Genomic DNA, 22753 nt, shown 5'->3' with positions numbered 1-22753 from the left:
GCTCTGCAAAGGACTACTTCAATCCAGCTCCAGCCTTATCTTTTAAACCTCCTACTGGTTTCCAGCAATTACCGCAAATCCGGCCGCCCGCTGAGAGTGACCTGCGGCGAACTCTGCAGCAGGAAAAAAACATCAGGCCGGTGTGTGAGCTCTCCCTCCAGCTGACATCCGGAGAGCACAGGTAGACGGAGACAGATGGTCTGCTCCCGACGGTGGCTCACCCAACAACTGAGCCCCGCCGGTGGAAGCGGACGTCAGAAGAATCCACACGTCAATTACATCTGACCCCGAAGATCTGCTCCCGACGGTGGCTCTCATCACAACTGAGCCCCGCCGGTAACTAGTGGACATCAGTGGAATCTTCTCCTCCTCCCCCCCCCCCCCCCCCCCCGTCTATTCCATCTCCTGTATCTCACAGAGCCCAGTGGGACTGGTAATTATATATCCATTTGGATTCTGACACACTGTCTAAAGGCTATTTGAACTTAAGGAGCTAGGACGCTGAAGTCTAATGTATAGACAATTATACAGGAATGCTATAAATAACAATAAGGATCTAGAAGAGTAGTAAGCCAGATAATTTAGTTTAAAAAAAAAGATACAATTAAATTCTGTTTTTGAAATAAAAAATAAAAATCACAGAATGAATGGAATGCAACACACTGGGCCCACAGGGCCTTATTCTAGTTCGCTCTTTCAGACAAAATACTTCTTCGATGGACAAAACCATGTGCACTGCAGGGGGGCAGATGTAAAATGTGCAGAGAGAATTAGATTTGGGTGAGTTATTTTGTTTCTGTGCAGGGTAAATACTGACTGCTTTATTTTTACACTACAATATAGATCTCACTTTGAAGTAAAACCCCACCCAAATCTAATTCTCTCTGCACAAGTAACATCTGCCCCAGCTGCAGTGCACATGGTTTTGTCTGTCTAAGAAGGATTTTGTCAGAAAGAGTGAACTAGAATAAGGCCCACAATTAGAGGAGTATTCAATGCCAGGGTGAGCGGTGACTGCAAGCAGGGCTGCCAGCTCGCTTTCACTGCTTGCCCCGTCAGTATAAAACTGAACTCCCCTCCCAGGAGGACTAAACACCATAAAGACAATCTCCTGGTTTAAATGGAAATCTGAGACCACCTTAGGTAGAAACTTGGGGACTGTCCTTAAAATGGCCCTGTCGTCATGAAACACCAGAAATGGCATCTTAGAAGAAAAAGCCCCCAACTCCGAAACTCTCCTAGCCGATGCAAAGCAAGAAGGAAAGCCAGCTTCCGCGTGAGTAACTTGATATCAGCAGACCTCAACGGTTCGAACGGTGGCTTTTGCAAAACCAAAAGTACCAAGGATAGGTCCCACGGTGCCACTGATTGACTATAAAGGAGTTTTAATGTGCACAACGCCCTGCAATAATGTCTGCACCTCTGGAAAAAGAGCCCCTCTCTTTTGAAAGAAAAATCTGGTCGACAGGAAGCAGAATCTGGTCGCCATGGTGACCGGGATTTGTCAAGCCCTGCACTAAGCCACTGGAGGATGGTAAGACAGCTAGATACGGCACCATGTGCTGCAAAAAGGTCTGTACCTCCGGTAAAAAAAAAAGCCACATATATTTCTGAAAGAAAACAGACAAGATTGAAATCTCAATCTTCAAAGATTTGAGACTCAACCCCGCCATAAAACCATCCTGAAGAAAATCCAGTATTCTAGACAGCTTAAAAATGGGAACCTTTTGGCACTCACACCACTGATGCCCCTTTCAGACCGCACTTTGTAAACGGTATATTGCCGTTTTTAAATGGTAATCTGTGCGGTATGAAAGGTGCAGGACCCCTTAACCGTTTAACAAAAGCCGGGTCTGAAAAGGTATTTAGGACCCAGCCAATGAGCTGGGTCCTAAATTCAGAGCAGCGAATATTTAATGAGCACTCATTAAATATTCGCAGCACTGGAGCCGCCCCCCCCCCCCGTGCGTGTCGCCCCCCCCGCATGTGTCGACACCCCCCCATGCAGCGCGTGTGTCGACACCCGCCATGCAGCTGGTACCTTCGTTGTAGATCCCGGCAGTGAAGTATGGTCGGGGAAGCACTTCTGAAAAAAAAAGCGTCTTTCAGAAAATGGCTGCCCCATAGGAAAACCTGTTTTAAAAAACTGTCTTTCGTATGGGGGCAGCCATTTTCCCAAAGTCACTTTTCTTATAAGAACACCGGAATGAAAGTGGCAGACAGAGCCGGCACATGGGCTTTTGCCCACCTCAAGATAGGATACACCTTGAGCATTGCTGCCCAGTAGCGAGTCCCTCCCCAGTGGTTTACATACGCCACCGCTGTGGTATTGTCGGACTGAATCTGAACCGGCAAACCTCAAAAGACCTCTTCTGCCTCCTGAAGAGCCCTCAGAATCACACAAAGTTCCAGTATATTGATTGGCAGAACAGACTCCGCTGATAAACAGGTCCCCTGAAGCCTAAGATGCATGGTTACTGCACCCCAACCCATGAGACATGAGACTGACCAGAGACCTGCCCGTCAGGAGAGTGCCCAAATCAAACCACCACTGAAGAGAAATAAGAGTCTCTTGAGACAACGTCCGACACTCCTGCTTCATGGACGTCGGTTCCCCAGACCAACGTCATAGAATGTTCCACTGAAAACTATTGTAGTGGAACTAAGCATACTGCACGAAGGCAGCCACCATTTTTCCCCAAACAGCCTGAGATGTTATCAAGAAGAAAAAGTAGACTCTCTTTGTTGGGGCACTCTCAAGGAGGTCCCAGGCACCGGTCCGTGAACAAACCAGCGGCGCCTGGGTGCTCATTTTGCTTACTAGCTCACTGGTTTGTGCACGGACTGGCCCCTGGGACCCATCTGAGAGTGCCCCAACAAAGTCTACTTTTACTTCTTGATATCATGTATTCATCCACTGGACTCTTGGGAGCAGCACCAACATACTGAAATTGGCCGCGAGTGGCATAAAATAGTTTTTCCTGCCAAAAACTGCTGCATCCTGCTAAAAACGCAATATGTGTGGCCCTAGAAAAAAACGACATTATAGATACAAAAAATGGCAACTACTTTAAAAAGGAGGTTTTCATTGATTGCTTTATATACAATGGAGAAGATGAATAGCATTTACACCCGAATGGTGACAACGTGTTTAGTTTAAGATCCTCATAATGAAAACAAAGTATCATTACAGGGGTGTGGATTATTAGACAGACTGTGTTTAGATAGACAGTCAACAGGTTGGTTACTATTGTTTAACACATGAAAAAGGTCGATATTGCATGTCAACCTTTTGTCAATGTCGACCTAGTGTATATCTCGGCGCAAGCAAGAGGTCAACATGGAAAAGGAAGAATTTTTCAAATTGTGTGTCAAGGTTGTCATGGACACTCAATGTGCGTAACGCTTTGCCATGATTTGAGCATTACCATTCTCAATTGTAGTACACATGGATGGTAAAACACGAACAAAAGTGAAAAAAAAAGTGACATCATTGTAAAAACCAATGTCAACTTTATGTGTCAACCGTTTTCAGGTCAAACATTTGCTTGTCAATCTTTTGACTGTGTCTACCTACTGACTGTATCTAGACTGTAGATTTATCACAGGGAACCACATTATTAATAGAAGAACTGGCTTAAACTGGATCTATCTACAGATCATGAACGTGCTCACAGTACAGATTATTTCAGCTTAGTCAACCCTTGTTTGCTCAATTGATAGGCAAGTGAATGGAACACATGGACAGACCAAGAGGCAGTTTGAACATAACATTTTTCTAGGATAAGAGTTTCCTCTACAAAGTTCATACATTCAACTTCTTAGGCATTACAAATACCTATTATACCCATTATCTGGTGCAAATGAGTCTGCAAATACACTTAAAAGTCAGATCATTCATCTGAAACACTTTTCAGACCTTTATTCTGAAAATAGTTGGTTTCCATAGTAACTCAGCAATACTACAGGCTAGCCAAAATGACAGGGTGTTAAAATGATGTCATTCAGTAATGATAATCCATTTTTTATTTTTATATATCAACTTATATGTGAACACGGTACTATTAAAATTATATTATGGATATTTATTAACTGGAATGCATTTAATAAAGGCCTATCTGTACTGTTACACTACAGAGATTATTATTACTACTACTGTCTGGGTCATTAGAAAAAAATCCTATAGTCTGCAATATGGCCAAATCAAATGTCACATTTTGACATACCCTTATCTGCAATGAGTTATGAGTGCATGTTCGAAGCTACTCAGTTCAAAAGCCAATTCTTAAGTGGAGTTTTTCAAAATGGGAGGCACGCCGCAACATTTATGCACAGTCAATGCAGCCAAAAAAAATAAAAATTACCTTTTTCCATGTGTGTACATATTTCCTGCCCATAATGTTAGCAAGTACAAATTGTTCATATTTTTTCTAAACACACAATGCATCAGTTTTAGAAACATTACAAATTGATTTCGGACTCGTGAACTGACCACCCCACAGGGCACATAAAGAGAGGGGGAGGCCTCTATTATTTATTTTTTCTTTATAAATCTGCAGACATACTGAATGAGGTTTGAATAGCGGTTATTTGCATATTTTGGTCATTTAAAAACAAAAATCAGTATAAACACAGATAAATACAAAAGCCACCTTTGGGGAATATTAATTACCTGCACCAAGTGATAAGAGGCTAGTGTAAATTGCCTCTTACTAAATTGTTCAAGACAAATAATACAAAAAAAAAAAAAAAAACATATCACTGCACTTGGTAATAACAAACAACAGTCTGGTGCTTATTACTAGAAACAAGTAAACTTTTTGTAATGTATATAAATACACATAAATAACAAAAATAAAACAAGTCAATAAAAAATGAACAATACTCCTAGTGCACAACAGTAAACAGGATGATTGACACAGATGGTTAGCCTTGTTTAGTTGATTAAAGGAAGTGAATCTTCATGAAAGTTCACAACCTTTAATAATTTCAATTGTTTGAAAATAATAAAAAAAACGTAATGAAACCTTTGCTGCAGTAGTTATAAATAAAGGAATTACAAGGGAGTATAACTAGTATTTTTCGGTACTTGTGTATTATCACGGCGCCCCCGATATTAAGTTGCACGATTTTTAATCGCATCGATGCGATTTAAGCCCCCTATACGATTTTAAATTGTATAAGTGCTTACAATGTTAAATGCACCCCCACGCCACCCCCAGTATGAACGCCAACCCAAAGCGTGGAGAGCGCAGCGAGCCCGCGAGGGGCGGCGCTACGCGTCCTCCGACCTTTTCATACCCCCACTTATCCACGTCGCCGTGGAGTTGATTCTATATAGTGTGGCGAGCGCAGCGACCACCGAGTCCGAAGCGTGGCGAGAGCACGCGTATTACTTTACATGTATTCTGCGTCCGCTTGCCACACTATATAAAATCAACTCCACGGCGACGTGGATAGTGGGGGTATGAAAAGGTCAGAGGACGCATACCGCCGTCCCTCGCGGGCTCGCTGCGCTTCGGGTTCACGTTCATAGTGGGGGTGCATTTTACATTGTAAGCCCCCATTAGGGAGCTTATACAATTTAAAATCGCGTCGCATCGTATGGCATTCTATGCCATATACAATGCTATACAAAATTTTAACATTGTATGACATCGGGGGAAATCTCGTCGCATCGCATACCATCGCATGCCTTATGGTCTGCGATGCGATGGGCGCCGTGATAGTACACAAGTACCTATTTTTCTACTACAATAAGCTATGGTAGTAATTTCAATGGGATGTACCTAAGTGATACTATAATGGGGGCACATCAATACTGTGTGAAGAATCCATACAAGAAAATAGAAGAAAATATACATAATTGATCAGGAATACAGAAGATATGGTTTGGTGTTCAGCCTGCAGCGTTGCAAGTCTCCGTACCCAAGGCCTCTGCCCTTTTTCACCCAAAACATCTCTAAATATACTCTATCTATTGGGCAACAGCCTGCTTGGAAATGTTCTTTGCAGACCAGTTATTCTGTATTCCTAGGCAAATCTAAATTGATTCTTCACTTGATCTGATGAGAGCTACATTTATTTCTCCTTTTTCATCTCCTGGTTGGAAGTAAAAAAGCAAGGTAGCTCTCATGACCACTTTATCTTTAGATGAAAGGATTTTACAAGTGCTTGTAACTTAGCAAACCTTCTAGGCAAGGCAATAGTCACTTGGAAAATTGCTTTGAAAGTCATCCATCTCAAAAACCAGCACTGGTTCAGATTAGAGTAGAGCAATTCTTGGATTTAAAAAAAAGTTCATACTTAGCGTATTGGCTATTGAAAACACACAAGCCGGTTAGCCAATAAGATGCCATTTTGAGATCAGAGCCGATCTAGTTCAAATGGTGCATCCAAGTTGTAAAACCAAATTTGTTTTCACACAGAAACCGACCTGTGCTTATAAAAGGGGGCATTTCACAGCCTCATAACGGAATGTAATACCTTTTCACACACAAAATGTGTTCACTTTTTTGGGAGCAATCTGAAAAAGGAGGATTGTTCTAGAAGCCTGCAATACCACAAAAAGTTTGGATTATGTAAGTGAGGCACTACTGTTAATTCGGCCTTTTGTTTTAGAAAAACATATTTGCCAGAGAATATCTTTGATATATTTTTTCAGTAATAGTTTCATACATCTTTTAAGTACTGTATTGTATTTAATATGCTTCATGTTTATGCGCTTTAAAAAAATCTGAACCATTTGCATGATGCATCCCGCTAAAGTTGCTAAACACTAGAAATATATATTTTTGGGGTAGTGGTAATTGGGACCAAATTAAGTTCTAATTGACGTTGTGAAGTAAGGGTTTAAGGCTTCCTATTTAGAGTAAGTAGCTCATGAAGCAACTTTAAGGATGCCAGATTTTAGAAATTAGAGACTGATTAAGTAGTTGACAATGGTCAAGACATACTCCAAAAGTATGGGCTACTACCCATTTTCTGCATGACTGCTTACTTTTGTACCTCTTGCACTGTATGGCGTATGTTTTAGCAGCTGATATAATACATTAGCTCAAATCCTGTCCCCTGACAGTACAATTTTAATGATCGGTCACTAGTCTTTAATGTAATTTTAGAGAGTATTTAAATAACAATGGCATGTTTGACCTTGAAGGCAGTGGTTTCAGTCTTTTCACTTACTGTACATTTTTGCACCATGGCAGGGTTAGCAATGGTTATCATAAGAATGCAAGACTGCGTGAAGTGTAAAGACAAAAGATTATTCCCTATAGAAAAGTGATTTTCAACCTTTTTACTTTGCGGCACACTAAATAAGATTTTAAAATTGCCAAGGCACACCATGAGATACGCACAGGGCAAAACACATTGGCCCACCACAGGAAAAAAACAAACCTATTGGCCTCCATAGCAAAATCAATCACACTGGTCCCCACAGGTAACAAAAATAAAATACATTGATTGGTCCCTTACATGAAACAAAGTGACCAGTAAATAACAGCTGAACTGGTGGTGGCTTTAAACTGGTATGGGCATCACTAGATCTGGGGGGCACACTTGAGAACAGATCAATGCACACTAGTGTGCCATGGCAAAGTGGTTTAAAAACACTTTATAGAATGTAGACTAAACACTGGTTAATCACATTGAGGCAATAAAAATTTGCTAAGTTATTTCTTTTACTTTGAATGCTGCATAACATCAGCCTCCAAAGACTCTTAAATGCACCCTCCCCAATGGCCAATGCAGGATTTTTAAAGGGAGGTTTCCAAATGCAGTCCATAATCTCCCACTATGCAGAAATTGGAGCAAGTGCCAGAGCCTGGGGGAGCCATAGTAGAACCAAGTAACGACCCTGGACATTAATGTAAAGATTGGTCTTTTTATAAACTGGCCACTGTATGGAATAAAGCGCCTTGAGTCCTGTGGGAGAAAGCGCGCTATTTAAATAAAAGTTACTTACTAATAATATTGAACATTATAGTTTGTGTCTTTAGTACAAGCTGTATCAAGCTTTTAAATATAAATAGGTCAGGAAAAGGTTAAAACATTGTATTATCTAAATAAATACACAAACCTAAGAAGTACTTCATGTTCTAAGCTCCCCTTCTCCCACCTCAAAAGGCTACTTTCCCTTCTTCCTGGTAGCTACTCTCCGGGCAGAGAACTGATTGAGGACAAAATAAACCGGATAGAAGAAGCTGCTACCACTGGGCATGTGTAGCAGCTCTGTTCTGTCCCTTAAACTGCATGATGTGGCAGTAGCTCTAGTAATCATATTGCCACTTGCCAAGAGGGTTTCTGGGCAATGGGAACACCTCACCACTGCCACCCACATTTGCCTGTTCTACACAAATAGCTTTTCTCTTCTATCTTAGTAGAGTAGAACTGTATTGTTTATTTTATTGATATAGACCACACATTCCGCAGCGCTTGGCAGAAAATATTTGACTTTCACATCATTCCCTGCCCCAGTGGAGCTTACAATCTATATTCCCTTCCACATGTACATGCTCACATTCTAGGGTACATTTTGTTGGGAGCCAGTTAACCCACCAGTATATTTTTTTGGGAGGAGACTGGAGTACCCAGAGTAAACCCACGCAAGTACAGGGAGAAAATACAAACTCCACACAGTTGGTGCCATGGCTGGAATCTAACCCATGACCTCAGTGCTGTGAGGCTGTAATGCTAACCATTACATCGTCCATGCAGTTTATGGGTTCTAACTTGCAGGCTGCTGCCACCCAGCAGTATGCCCTCTCTCTTATCAATTTTTCTTTCCTTCTGTCAAACACCTCAGACGGACTGTGGCAGCTGACTGGTAGTCATACTCAATGCAAGTTCTGGTGCAGCATTCAAATTACAAATGTAATTTGTGCAGGGTGGCGGGCGGGATCATCATTGCGCACACACACAGAGAGCGGACAAGCTGCAGCTGTCTCTCCCGCATGGCACTGAACAGTGTGCACTAAGCTGGAGAGAGAGGCTGTGCTGCGGCGGTCAGCCTGTCATCTTTCTCCCCACTGCCCGGCTCCCTGCAACGAGGGAGGAGGGAGTGAGACCCGGGCCCCTCTAGCAGACCTGGCCAAAAGTACCCGCCTGCCTCTCTCATTACCACTGCTCGCACATACCACTGCTGAAGACCAAATCTTGGAGGAAGACAGCACTTCTGAAGGTAACTAAGGACTAATTAAGCCAATTGGAAACTTGGCAATTGTGGGGCTGCCGAGGATTTTTCCTAATAATGATTTCATAACAAATCAGATTTGCTCTGGGGGTGAAAGAAAATACATGCCACTTTCTATCCTTTAAACCAGAGGTCTTCAACCTTTCCGACAGTGTGGGCCACATTAAAAAATTCAACGAAGCCCGAGGGCCACTAATCTCTACTGTGGTATTTAGCACAGCCTTTCATAGATAGACATCACAGCCCCGGCATACATAGTTGGCACAGCTGCCCATACACATAAACCCTGCCCCCAATATATAATCAGCAGCAGGGCTATTTCTAGACAATTAGGGTCCCAGTGCAAAAAAGAAAAAAAATGCAGCTCCCCCATACATAATATTATATTGAAGAAATTGTGCGCGCCGTGGGCGCGCGCTCCCCAAAAGGGGTGTGGTCTAATTATAAGCGAGTGAACTAGCAGGAAAACCATTACCTGACATTTCACTTTTGCAACCTGCATGACCAGATATTGGTTACCGCAGGAATGGTTGTGGTCCTTCCACGCTTAAGTTGGCTGGCTAAAGGCCGCACAGTGACATATAAACATGAAGGCCCACACAGTGACCTAGAACTCCTCACAAATCAAGCCCAAGCAATGACAGGCTACTTAAATCAATATACACTGTTTATCTGTAATGCCCATTGTGCCACACACCATAATGCCCATTACACATTATGCCACACACCATGATGCCCATTGCACTATAATGCCCCCAATACTCATGCTTATACATATGATGCCCGCAGCAGTGCCTCTCATAAAATGCCACCAGTAGTGTCCCTTATAAAATGCCACCAGTAGTGTCCCTCATAAAATGCCACCAGTAGTGTCCCTCATAAAATGCCACCAGTAGTGTCCCTCATAAAATGCCACCAGTAGTGTCACTGGTCAGAAAGGGGTAATTCTAGATAGCCAGCACAGCACCCATAAAGCACAGCACTTCATAGATAGACAGCACAGCTCCCTCCCCCCCAAACATAGGCATCTCCGCACAGCCCCCCCATTGACAATCAGCACAGCACTGCCAGCCCCCCTCCCCCATAGTCAGCACTGCACAGCCAGATGCTCCCCTCCCCCAATATTCAGCACAACATTGCAGCCAGCTTACCCCCCGAAAGTCAGCACAGCATTGCAGCCAGCTCACCCCCCCCCCAGTCAGCACCGCATTGCAGCCATCTCACCCTCCCAGTCAGCACCGCATAGCAGCCATATCACCCCCCCCCCCCCAGTCAGCACCGCATTGCAGGCAGGCAGCTCGCATCCCCCTCCCCTTAAGAAACCTGCCTTAATCTCCGTATTTCCCTTTCAGAGGGCTGCTCCTGCTGGCGGAGGCGGCTGGCTTCAATGAGAAGGAGGCAGGCAGGGACGGGTGCGCAGCATCAGAGGTCTGGAGCCGGTTGTCACGCGGTGGCGGCTGTCTTCTCTGAAAGGGCGGGATGTGTGCGCAGCTTCAGGAAATCCACAATGTGCCGTCCACCTCAGCCACTGAACATCCTCCTCCGCCACGTCCCCCATGTAAAGGGATGAGCGTGGAAGGTTTTGGCTTTTTAAACGGCACTTACAGGGTTGGGGTTTTTTTTAAACAGCATTTACAGGCGGGCCAGTCAAAACAACTCAGCGGGCCACTTGTGGCCCGCGGGCCATGGGTTGAAGACCCCTGCTTTAAACAAATAGGAAAACCACTGAGGCAAAAATGAGAACACAACGCAGATGTTTATATATGTGCCATTATTCATTCTGTTAACAATTTATTGCATAACATTTTTATGGCTACAATAATTTAGCAAAAAAAATAAAAATAAATAAATACTAAATCAATGGGAATCAAATGTGCACATTAACCTCCAAGCACTAGCCCTCTTTGATGAACAGACCCTACGCCCTAGTAAGCTAAGATGAAATTCAATACAATGAGACCAAATTGTTCTTCAAAATAGATTGAATGCTTTAAGGAAAGCAATTAATTTGGGAAGTTTGTTTTTGACAATATTCCATTAGTCCATTCATAGGCAGTGAGCAATGCAGACAATTTTATCATTGTCAAGCATGTCACGGTGTTGTGATTTTAACTCTACATCTAGCGACATCTTGTGGTTTAAAAAAATAACTGTACAGAACATTGCTGATTCTAAGTGCACAAAAGCACTGTTATGTGTGTTAATTCTGTAACATTTGTGCAAAATGAACAAGAGGCAAAGACATACGGCATTGTTCACACAATATATGGTGAGAGCTGAACAAAGTTTAAAAGTATTAACCAAGTAAAAAATGTTTAAACCTCTATCGTGCTTATATATCAAAACAGTTTCATAACTGGTGTTAAACTTTTCCTATAACTCAACCCAAGGATGATATTTATTTAGTTTCTTATATAGCGCAGCAGATTCCGTTGCTCTTTACAATAGTAGGAGAACAATTTACTTAATCATTTGTGCTGAATTTCTTAGGAAACTTTTGGCCCTGCATTGGTGTGAAATATGTATTGACCAAGTATACCATGATAAGCACCTGAAAACACACAATATGGGGAGTAAGTAAGGGTCTAGTATCATATACACATAATTATAAAAGGTTACAGAAAACTGTACTTCTCATGCAAGCACAGGGTGCCCCTTGTAACCGCCCTTACATTTTATTACCTCCTATTACATTATGTGGCATCTGCAAGAATTGGTACAATCCTCATGAATACCAATATTATAAGGTTAACTTTCATTTAACCCATCACCTATTCTATTGGGAACAACAATACCGATAAAGGAGTATAGCCCCTTGGTCATTGACATACTGTATAAACTGTACACAGATAACATACTGTTCATATAATGAATGTATGTATGTATGTATGTATGTAATACATCTTGTAACATACCTTGGCTTTTTTCATGCTGCTCATCGCTTTTCCTAAATCTTCAACATCTATAAGACCACCACTTTCAGTCTCTCCCTCCCCTTCAGATTCAGAACCACTGGTGGTTTCATATAACTCCTCCTGTGAACCAAACATACTAGTTATTATAAAGACAAGCATGTAGTGCTACTCTAAAGCCCCCCCATCCATTGCGCAAAGGATTAACTCTTCGGCTTTGACCATGGGCTAATATTTCTCTCTATTCACTTCAGATACATCTGGTCAGACCTGTGATAGACCCCTGACATATTCAGATCCGATGGATCTTTGGTGCAGCACAAAGGATTTTTTTGTAAGATGGATCAGAGACTCAGCCGCACATGTGATCTGAGGAAGCTCATATTTGGCCTTTTTTCTTCAGATCAGTCTGTCTGATCCGTCCAAATCTGATGAAAACAGAACAAATCTGACTAGTGGATGGGGGCCTTAAGGATGCATTAGGTTATCTCAGAAAAAGATCACCATTGCAAATTCCCAGTAAATACATTTTATGTGGTTCATTCAAACAGACGTGACTAAATGCACCCTCCTTCACCCATTCCTGTGTCCTCAGTCACCTGTCTTGCGATATATGGCATGACTAAGATTTCCAGATATTTATAGTGATTTATTTTAAATGTATCACCTGTGTGACATCATGGCAATATGCTGCACTTTCGGTGTTAGCTGTATATGAAGCAACTTACAATTTAAAGTAAAATAAAGAGAGAGAATTGAATACTCATGATAAACCGAAAGTTTGAGGGATTGCCATTTTCTTTTTTCAGTAATGTGTGTAAAGGGATACTTGGTGTGGTTTGATTACAGATGTATGTAGACACATCTGAAAATTGCAACTACTTTGGGTTGGTTCTCACAATCCAGAACTTAACTTTTCACACTTTGTTGTTCACAATACAGTGTGTGCCCCCAATATTGTACAGTGTTGTGCACAAGGTGTAACAGTTTGGGTACAGTATTACCTCAGAGCCATCATGCTCAGACTCCTCGTGCCTGTTCTGATCTTCATCCATGTCATCAGTATGAGGTTTCTTTTTAGATTTGCATGTTCCATTCTTACACTTCCCTCTGCAAGTCTTTTCTCCTTTTATCAGAGCTTGCAACCGGCTTAAGAACTTTGCTTTCCAAGCACTGAAGTCTGCTTCCATGCTGCCATGCTTGCTCTTCACAACATTGCAGTCTCCCTCTGCCCGAGTCATCACACGACTGGCACTCAGCAGCCACAGCCACTTATCAATATTTTTACCAACCTGCAGATTAAACATAAATGTGATACAGAGCATAAGAAGGTCACACTTGGTACTAATGAATAAGAATGGCCAGCAGGATAACAGCTGACTTCATGCTCTTCTATAAGAAGGTGAACACAGTAACCAGTATAATTAACAAACATTGACTGCAGCTATATGCTGAGGAGAGGTACAATGTAAAATAAATGTTGAATGTGCACAAGAAAGATGATAACAGGTATGCCTTAATTTGATGGCACTCTGTTGTTGCAGGGCATATAGGAACAATACTATTATATTGCATTGGAACCTTTTAAAAAAGTGTACTTTTTAAAAGCCCGACAAAATGATGGCTTATTTCCTATCTGCTACTACCGCCTCCAATCTCTGTTCACAGCCTTCTTTCTCCATATCATTTGTCATCACTTTCTGCTGAGGAATAATTTGGTTCATCAGGTGACCCTCTAGTGGTCACTAGCGGTACATTACCTCAGAGTTGAATAGTATTTAGCCTTTTATACATATAGATGCCATGCTGAATAATACTGATGTTTATGGTGGTTAGAAGGTAGAATTGCCATAATAGATATCTTTAACACATGACACCTATGAATTACACAGATTCTGTGGCTAACTGCTTTCAAGCTTGATTTCACATGGTTTTATTCAGCCTCAGAACCTGTGTAAACCACAGGTGTCCAGGATTAAATGGATATTATGGCAACACTATTACACAGATAATAATGAACAGAGGTAAGAGGTTGTAAATTAAAACCTGACAAGAGATGAAAAGTGACCAATGAAATTGCCCAGAGGTATACACACATTACCGCTGCTAAGATTTAATTTGATAAAGACTAAAGCTGGGTACACCCTAGGCCAGTGGTTCCCAAACTTTTTGAATCACGGCACCCTACAGTATAAGAATATTTTTCAAGGCACCCGTAGGCAGAGTTTGTTACTGAAAATTTTAGAAAAAATATTACATTAAATTGTGAGTAAATGTTATCCTTAGGTCCAGTTATGTGGTGAAGAACATGATTCACTTCTGTTTACCCACATATTTTATTATTTGAAGCCACAAGCACCGATTTGTCCTATTTCATTGGCCATAAATAATTTGAATTGGTTCTGGACCACCAACCTGAGGCACCCCTGAAAGTGCTCCGAGGCACCCCAGGGAGCCTAGGCACACAGTTTGTGAACCACCACCCTAGGTCATATGTATTGATCCAGCACATTGGGTCAATGGACCAGGCACTTTGTCTTGTGTACCGCAACTAGAATGCTGCCGTAGGTCGCTTCTCTGGTTGTCCATCAGGATGACTGAGCAAACAATGGCATGAACTGGAATGAGGCTGTGAAAACTATGCTGCCCAATATATCATTCAGTGTGTATAGGACAGATGATTTAATGGTACACTGGCCGTCCTACCAGTTGGGTACACACATTGTTACGTGCAAACCCAGCTTTAGAAACTTACAAACAGGCACACAATCACATGGACTCAACAAAGCAGAGAAAGTTTTACACAGATGTGAGTTTGTGGTAGCACTTCAAGTTAGACTGAAAGAATATATTATTAGTTTTTCCCTACACGAATTCAACATAATTTGCTAGCCTGCCCTCATCAACTGAATTAATTAGCACCCAATACATCACAAGTAACGTTCGGTTTATGAATTAGGTTGCATATGGTCATCATGTTGAAAACCAAACAGCACATACATAATAAAATAAGTATATAAGCTTGTGTCTCAAGAAAATGGTTCCAAACCTACACATTTATAGGAGTTTGGACACTGTTCTTGAAGCAGCATTGCTACCTAAGAAAAAGGAGGAGTCTAGTATAGAGTTTAAACCATGGTGCCTAAGAGCTCAGGGCCAGCAAATCAATTAAATATGGGGCTTAGAGCTTGAGGGACATGCAGGTCATTGTTTTATATCACTGATTCATATTATTTAAGGAGAGTTTAAATAAAAAAATAAAAAATAAAAAAAAAACCTATACGGTTGGATGGATGCAGCTCTTTAAACAGTCAGCAGCGCTCCGATGGGCCCCAGAAATAAAGCTGCTAGTTGCTTGGATAATAACTTTCAACACATTTTTTTGGTCTTCTACTACGGTCAGAATAATAAAACAAAAACTACCAAGACACACAAACAAATTACCGTATTGTAATGACTGCTGTATACAGAGTTTCCCAATCCAAACACAGCATATCTCAAGCCTTGGAGAAACGTTTTTCCAAAGCGGAAATCATTGGAGGCTTCTTCCAACCATTTGCAGAACCATTCTGCACTTTCAGGAGGCAGTCCATCAGTGTAAGTAGCAACTAGGAAGACGCATATGTTTTGACTTGTTGTCTATAGTAAAAGGATTTAAAAATAAATAAATTAAAAATAATCAAATATTCATGTAAGAAAATATCGATACTGTTAATCTAAAAACACCACTCACAATTTTTAAGATGTACCAATTCAACGTAAAAAGGCTTTATAAACTACTGTACCAAATACATTTACGTTCTGTATATTTTATATGGCCTCATTGCACTTATTTACTTAAGTGTGAGGAACAGCTATAAAATAAAAAACACTTCAGATATCTTTGGTTGAGCAAACAAGCTAAGATCTCCCAACAAGGTTTTAAAATGAAACATACGAAGTTAAATTATTACTTTTTCTACGTTCATCATACCAATCATTTACAATTATAAATGCAATATTAAAGATGATTTACAAACAAGAGCATTTGATGAACCGACATTCCCCAAATGATGACGTGAGACAACCAAGGTAACAATGTAGGGGAATTGTGCTTTCAGCTAATAGAGTCCAAGAAGTGTGCATCCAGAAGTGTCAACGCTGTGTATAACAATCCACCAGTCAACAATATCGGAGCTTAGATGATCATGAAGTAGTAACCAGAGGTGGATCTGTTTCAATCTCATCCTGCTGCTGACTTAAAAGGGATACTCAGACCTTAAAGAAACTCAACACCATACACAAAGTAAAGACAGTGCTATTTCAATAGTGCTATTAGCCCAGTACGTTTCAGTTAGTGGGTACATTTGTGCAAATTAAGTTGCAGTTGGTGCACTTAACAGGGATCTTACCGCAGAGCCGATAGCTGCAAAGAAAATTAATATGAAATGCATTCTCTGGGACTCAACTCACAGGGTACCCACAGACCCCAGAACTTAACTCACAATACCCGTGGTTTATCGTGCAAAGAAAATGACCAATAATGGAATAGTTCCGGGCATTAAAGCTTTACTTGCACGGTAAACAAGGCGGGTAATTGACTGTCCCTATAAGGCAAGCATTCCCAACCACGGTCAACAAGGCACACCAACAATGCAGGTTTTAGTGATATCCAGGCTTCAACACAGATGGCTGAATCAGAATCACTCAGGTACTAATTAAGTCACCTGTGCTCAAGCCTGGATATCACTAAAATCTGCACTGTTGGTGTGCTTTGAGGAACGTGGTTGGGAATGCCTGCTATAAGGTATATACTTAGAATAAAATGATACTTGGCATGAAACATTAAATTAGGAAGGCTCCAGAAAGTAATGTCACACATACACAGTACATACGAAAAAAGAAAAAAAAAAAAGTAAGTATTTCGGAGAGTGAACGTTCCCTCATGATATCCTTTGTTATTTGCGAGCTGTTCCTGTGGTCTGTTACTCGACATCGAAAGGTGTAGTGTAGAAGAGTTTATATAATGTAGGCTTACAAAATAATTGGAGCAAAGAAAATTTGCATTTTATTTTTTTTCAATCACAGATGGAGTAGCTTCCTATCAAGATAAGGTCATGTTGGGCCATAAACAATGTTAATGCTAATGTGCCATTAAATTCACTGGCACAACTAGCAATTTTGAGAAACCGTTCATAAAAATTCACAAATGCGAAACTAAATCAATTTGGCTGCAGACAGCTGATATGTAGGTCAGGTAAGATGTGCTGCCCTTACTCTAACTCTGAAAAGTGAGATGAGCTGATGTACTGTAGCATAGCATAAATACATTTTCTGTCTACAATAATGCCACAGGTGATATTACCACTGGCATTTAAACCGTAATGGCTTTAAATTTTGTGGATTTGCATATTAGGCATGTTCGGTTATCTGACCACAAATTTTACAGTGCTATCCATACAACTGACAACCAGCCTCTTAGTTAAATATCCTTCAATTTACATGCATCAACCGCCACCCCAATTATCTGTGCATGGATGAAGCTCCATGTCAGGACCGCCTTCTCCCATACCAAGAATATTTCATTTCTTTGTGATCTTTTACCCTACTTAGAGGATCCATTTGTACTCTGATGTTTCACCACCTTGTATTTATTACAATATGCATGTACATTACAACCATATAGTGCATAAGTGTGGGCCACAATTTGTAAGGGACATTACTGTTTGATGTTTGGGGAATATGTTGTCAGGGAATACCGATAAGAAATGATTTGGCATAAGGGTCATTACTGTGTAGGGCAGCTTGGCTAGGTACTGTGCAAACATTTGCAGAACCAGTCTAGTGATCGTAGGGCAGAAAAATCGAATACAATCACAACAAAACTCTGGTCCTCTAATCACCCTCCCCAGAAGTCTCTGGGGCACGTGTGATAAGTTTAGACACACGGTCCCAGGAACAAACTTGAGGGGGGTAGAAAAAGAGGCCAAATAATCGGGCGCACAGCTAGTTTGAATTTAGCAATCAACTGGTGTAGTTTGTCAAGAAGTGTGACTTGCTGCTCTCAATTAAGGCTCTCTGTAGTCCTTAATAAAGTTAAACCAAATAAACAAGTATGTGTGTGTATGTGTGTGTATATATAGAGAGAGAGAGCGCAAGAGACACTAAAAAATATCACTGTATAAAAATACTATTTTATTTAAGCTTCCTTAAACACAGATTATATTTAATAAAAAATACATTGTACATTAACCCCTTACCGACACAGCCTGTTTTTGCCTTCCTGACAGAGCCCTTTTTTTCAAATCTGACATGTATCACTTAAGTGGGGATAACTTTTTTTTGCTTTTACTTATCCCAGTGATTTTGAGAATGTTTTCTCGTGACACATTGTACTTCAAGTTAGTGGTAAATTTTGGTCGATACAGTCTGTGTTTTTTTGTGAAAAATACCAAAATGTCGTAAAAAAATGGAAAATTTTGCAATTTTCAAAATGTTAAATTTTCTGCTTGTGAGACAAATAATCATACCACTCAAAATAGTTAATAACTAACATAGACCATATGTCTACTTTATGTTTCCATCATTATTTCAACCTCCTTTTATTTTTTTTGGACACTAGGAGGCTTAAAATATGAATAGCAAATTCTCAAATTTTCAAGAAAATTTCAAACACTGATTTTTTTAGGGACCAGTTCAGTTCTGATGTGACTTTGAGGAACTTGTATGTGAGACACCTCCATAAATGATGCCATTTCAAAAACTGCACCCCTCTCACAGTATTCAAAACAGCATTTTGGAAGTTTGTTAACCCTTTAGGTGTTTCACAGGAATTAAAACAAAGTGTAGGTGAAATTTCAAAATTTCATTTTTTTTGCAGATTTTCAATTTTAATACATTTTTCTAAGGAACACAGTAGATTTTACTAGAGAAATGTGACTAAAAATTGATTCCCCCAATTCTTTTGTTTTCATAAATATCCTATATGTGGCCCTAGTGTGCACGTTGACCAAACCACAGGCTTCATAATAGAAGGAGCACCTACTTGATTTTGGAGCCTCCTTTTTATGAGATTATTTTTTAGGCACCATGTAGGTTTCTAGGCACCATAAGATGCTAAAAGTTAGGAACCCCCCCACAAGTGACCCCATTTTGCAAACTACACCCCTCAGGGAATTCATCTAGTGTACATTTCAAACCCCCAGGGGTTTCACCAATTGTGGTACAACTGGGCTGTGAAAATGAAAAATTAAATTTTTTTACACAAAAATGCAGTTCTGGCTCAAAATTTTTCATTTTCACAAGGAATGAAGGAGACAAAGCACCCAAAAATCTGTGCCCCAATTTCTCCCGAGTACGGCAATGCCTCATATGTGACCAAAAAATATTATTTGGGTGCATGGCAGGACTCAGAAGGGAAGGAGTGATATTTGGATTTTGCAGCACAGATTCTGGTGGAATGAATGGTGGGTGCTATGTCGCATTAGCAAGACCCCCGAAGCACGGTGAAATAATGAACCTAATAATCCATAGATGTGTGGTATATTTTAAAGCACTCCTTCATACATAGGCCGGGTTTGTCGGGGCAAGTTTCACAGTGGAAAATAGTTTGCTTTCGTATTCCCTTTTTATAGCAAACTTTGCACCTTTTTTGTGTCGTGCCCTTTTTTCCAGTGGAGGGGATTTCGTTTGGAAAATGCTGCCCTGATACAACACGGGGGCCAGTACTAGAAGTACGGGGGCCAGTACTAGAAGTACTGGGGCCCTCTGCCTGCTGGTTCCCAAATATTAGGCCCTTTATGACTTCCTCTTGAAAGTGCATAAATGTCCCCGTCTGGCTGGTAGAACGGAATAGTACGTAAGCGTTATACAGTGCCATCTGGATGATATACACGGCCAGCTTCTTGTACCAGATTTTTGTTTTCCGCAGGGCACTGTACGGCTTCAGTACCTGATCTGAAAGATCCACTCCGCCCATGTACTTATTGTAATCTAGGATACAAATAGGTTTTGAGGTGTGGGTACTGGTACCTCGTACAGGGACGGAGGTGGTACTGTCTCCGTGAATTGTTGTCAGTATAAGGACATCCCTCTTGTCCTTATATTTGACCAACAACATATTTTCGGTGCATATTCCCCTGCTTTCACCCTTTCTCAGTAATTGGGCAACGTGCGTTTTTGGGAGGCCTCTTTGGTTCTTGCGCACAGTACCGCAAGCTGCTGTACCTCTAAATCCCAGACAATTTTTCCACTAACACCTACGAGGGAGGGGGGGCATTCTGGCGGTTCAATTCTTGTGTCCTTCCCTTCATATACCCTAAACCTGTGGGTGTACCCTGAGGTACTTTCGCACAGCTTATACATTTTTATGCCATACCTTGCCCTCTTATTGGGAAGGTACTGGCGGAATTTAACCCTTCCTTTAAAATGTATAAGTGACTCGTCCACACAAATGAATTTTTGGGGGATGTACATCTCAGCAAATTTGGCGCTGAAATGATCAATGACCGGCCTGACTTTGAATAGCCGGTCAAAGGTGGGATCATCTCTGGGTGGGCACTGTGCATTATCGTTGTAATGCAAAAATTTAAGGATCGTCTCAAAACGAGTCCGGGTCATGGCCATACGATGAAGTGGGGTGCTGTACAGAACATCTGTACTCCAATATTGCCTAATTTCTGGCTTTTTAACTATGCCCATATGTAACACCAGACCCCAAAACGTCATCATCTCTACTGCATCTACAGGGGTCCACCTAGCAAATGATGACGTGGGGTTTTGGGCAATAAACTGCTGGGCATATAAATTACTTTGGTCCACCATTAAATTTATAAAATCAGAGAAAAAGACTTTGAAAAAGTCAATTTCTTTGAGGCCTGTACTATCAAATTGGATTCCTGGGTTGGCCAAAAACTCAGGAACCTGGGGCTCAAAATTGTCTGGTGGTGGGGTCCATACGAGATCAATCATTGGGGGGGGGGGGGTCTTAGCTGCTCTACGGGGGCGTCTTTGAGGGGGTCCCTCATCATCAGAGGAGGAAGAGATGCTTAAGACAAATGCCAATTCATCGCTTACTTCACTGGCTGTGTCAGTGTCAGAGGCAAGAAGGGCATATGCCTCCTCTGCTGAAAACAGTCTTTGCGATGATTGGGACATTTTTATTATTTTTAATTGTAGTGTTTCAACACGTGTATAGTGTAGGGGGGGGGTACAAACTTTATTTCAACACGGGGGTATGTAGTGTGTATGTAGTGCTTTAACACGTTTAAGTTTAAAAGAAAAAAAAAAAGCTCCTGCACCAAAAACTGAGCACAGATGTTGGTCAGTAACGTCCGTCACTGATCAGCGCTCAGCGGGCACAGGACACCCACAAAAGCTCCGTGGGTGTAAAAACAATAAAAAAAAAAAAAACCACAGCACTCTCCGAAAAAAAAAACAATTAAAAAAAACTGCAGAAAAAAAATTATATCAACCCTGTGCCAAAAATGCTGTTCAGTGATGTACGTCACTGATCAGCGCTCAGCGGCCACAGGACACCCACAAAAGCAACGTGGGTGTAAAAACAAAACCCCACTGCACTCTTCAAAAAAAACAAAAAACTGCTGATCAGTGACGTCATGTGTCGGGAAGTACATCCCAGCCATGACGTACATGTACGTCAAATGTCGGGAAGGGGTTAAACCCACAGATACATTAATAAACATAAAAATATATAAAATGACTGTGTCCCTTTGCCAATTTCTGCCAATATTTATTTTCCAGAGAAAACTGATAATGTGGATTTCAATAGCCAGGTTAATGGTGTTATTTCAGATGATCATATCCACAGAGTTCAAAAGTTTCCAATTGATACGGTTTAAATAGCTGGAGATGGAGCAAGTCCAGATATAACCAGATGTTTTGAGGGTCAATTGGACCGTAATTCTGGCATACACATAGATATCAGTAGTCAGTATTATGGTTGAAATACGGAGGCACCTGTATTATTCTCACTTTTAGCCTTTGGTTTATACACTGTCAGTACAGGTAGTGTGGAGACAGGCAAACACGCACTTTCCGTTACCTTCCTGGATTTATATGCCGTATAGTTCCTCAACCTGACCACAGCATGGAGACCTGCTCGCTGTGTCAGGGAGCCGACCGCCGGATGACGGACGCTGCGGGGAAATGGATGTCGCGGCAGTTAGAGGGTATAGCTACCTCAGCTTCCAGCAGGTGATTGGCGGCTTGTGCCGTGCTCCGCTTTGTAGCATATGTGTGTCTTGCAGTCTGTCACTTTAAAGAGGGTTCCTTTGGCGCAGTGAGATACAGGCAGGCAAGGACAAGGGCATCACAGGCAGGGAGAGCTCTTGACTAGTTTCTCCGTCGTACTAATCGGACGGTTTCCTCAGAAGACTTCAGGTTGAGGAACTATACGGCATATAAAATCCAGGAAGGTAACTGTGAAAGTGCGTGTTTGCCTGTCTCCACACTACCTGTACTGACAGTGTATAAACCAAAGGCTAAAAGTGAGAATAATACAGGTGCCTCCGTATTTCAACCATAATACTGACTACTGATATCTATGTGTATGCCAGAATTACGGTCCAATTGACCCTCAAAACATCTGGTTATATCTGGACTTGCTCCATCTCCAGCTATTTAAACAGTATCAATTGGAAACTTTTGA

The 22753-nt window shown here is 41.3% G+C and overlaps 1 protein-coding gene across 1 annotated transcript in view; it reads right to left on the bottom strand.

The window, feature by feature from the left end:
• LOC146060647 (S-adenosyl-L-methionine-dependent tRNA 4-demethylwyosine synthase TYW1-like) overlaps nt 1-22753 on the bottom strand; it is a 173954-nt gene that overhangs the window by 133299 nt on the left and 17902 nt on the right. The window contains exons 5-7 of the mRNA XM_083174075.1: nt 15550-15744; nt 13110-13397; nt 12109-12228 (exon numbers count right to left, since the gene is read on the bottom strand). Of these exons, the coding sequence (XP_083030201.1) occupies nt 12109-12228; nt 13110-13397; nt 15550-15744 (603 nt within the window). The remainder of the gene's footprint in view (nt 1-12108; nt 12229-13109; nt 13398-15549; nt 15745-22753) is intronic.

This window comes from Crinia signifera, chromosome 2 (assembly GCF_055691185.1).
Source record: "Crinia signifera chromosome 2, ASM5569118v1, whole genome shotgun sequence".
In the NCBI taxonomy this organism is placed as follows: domain Eukaryota; kingdom Metazoa; phylum Chordata; class Amphibia; order Anura; family Myobatrachidae; genus Crinia; species Crinia signifera.
This window is presented reverse-complemented; position numbering and strand designations above follow the sequence as displayed.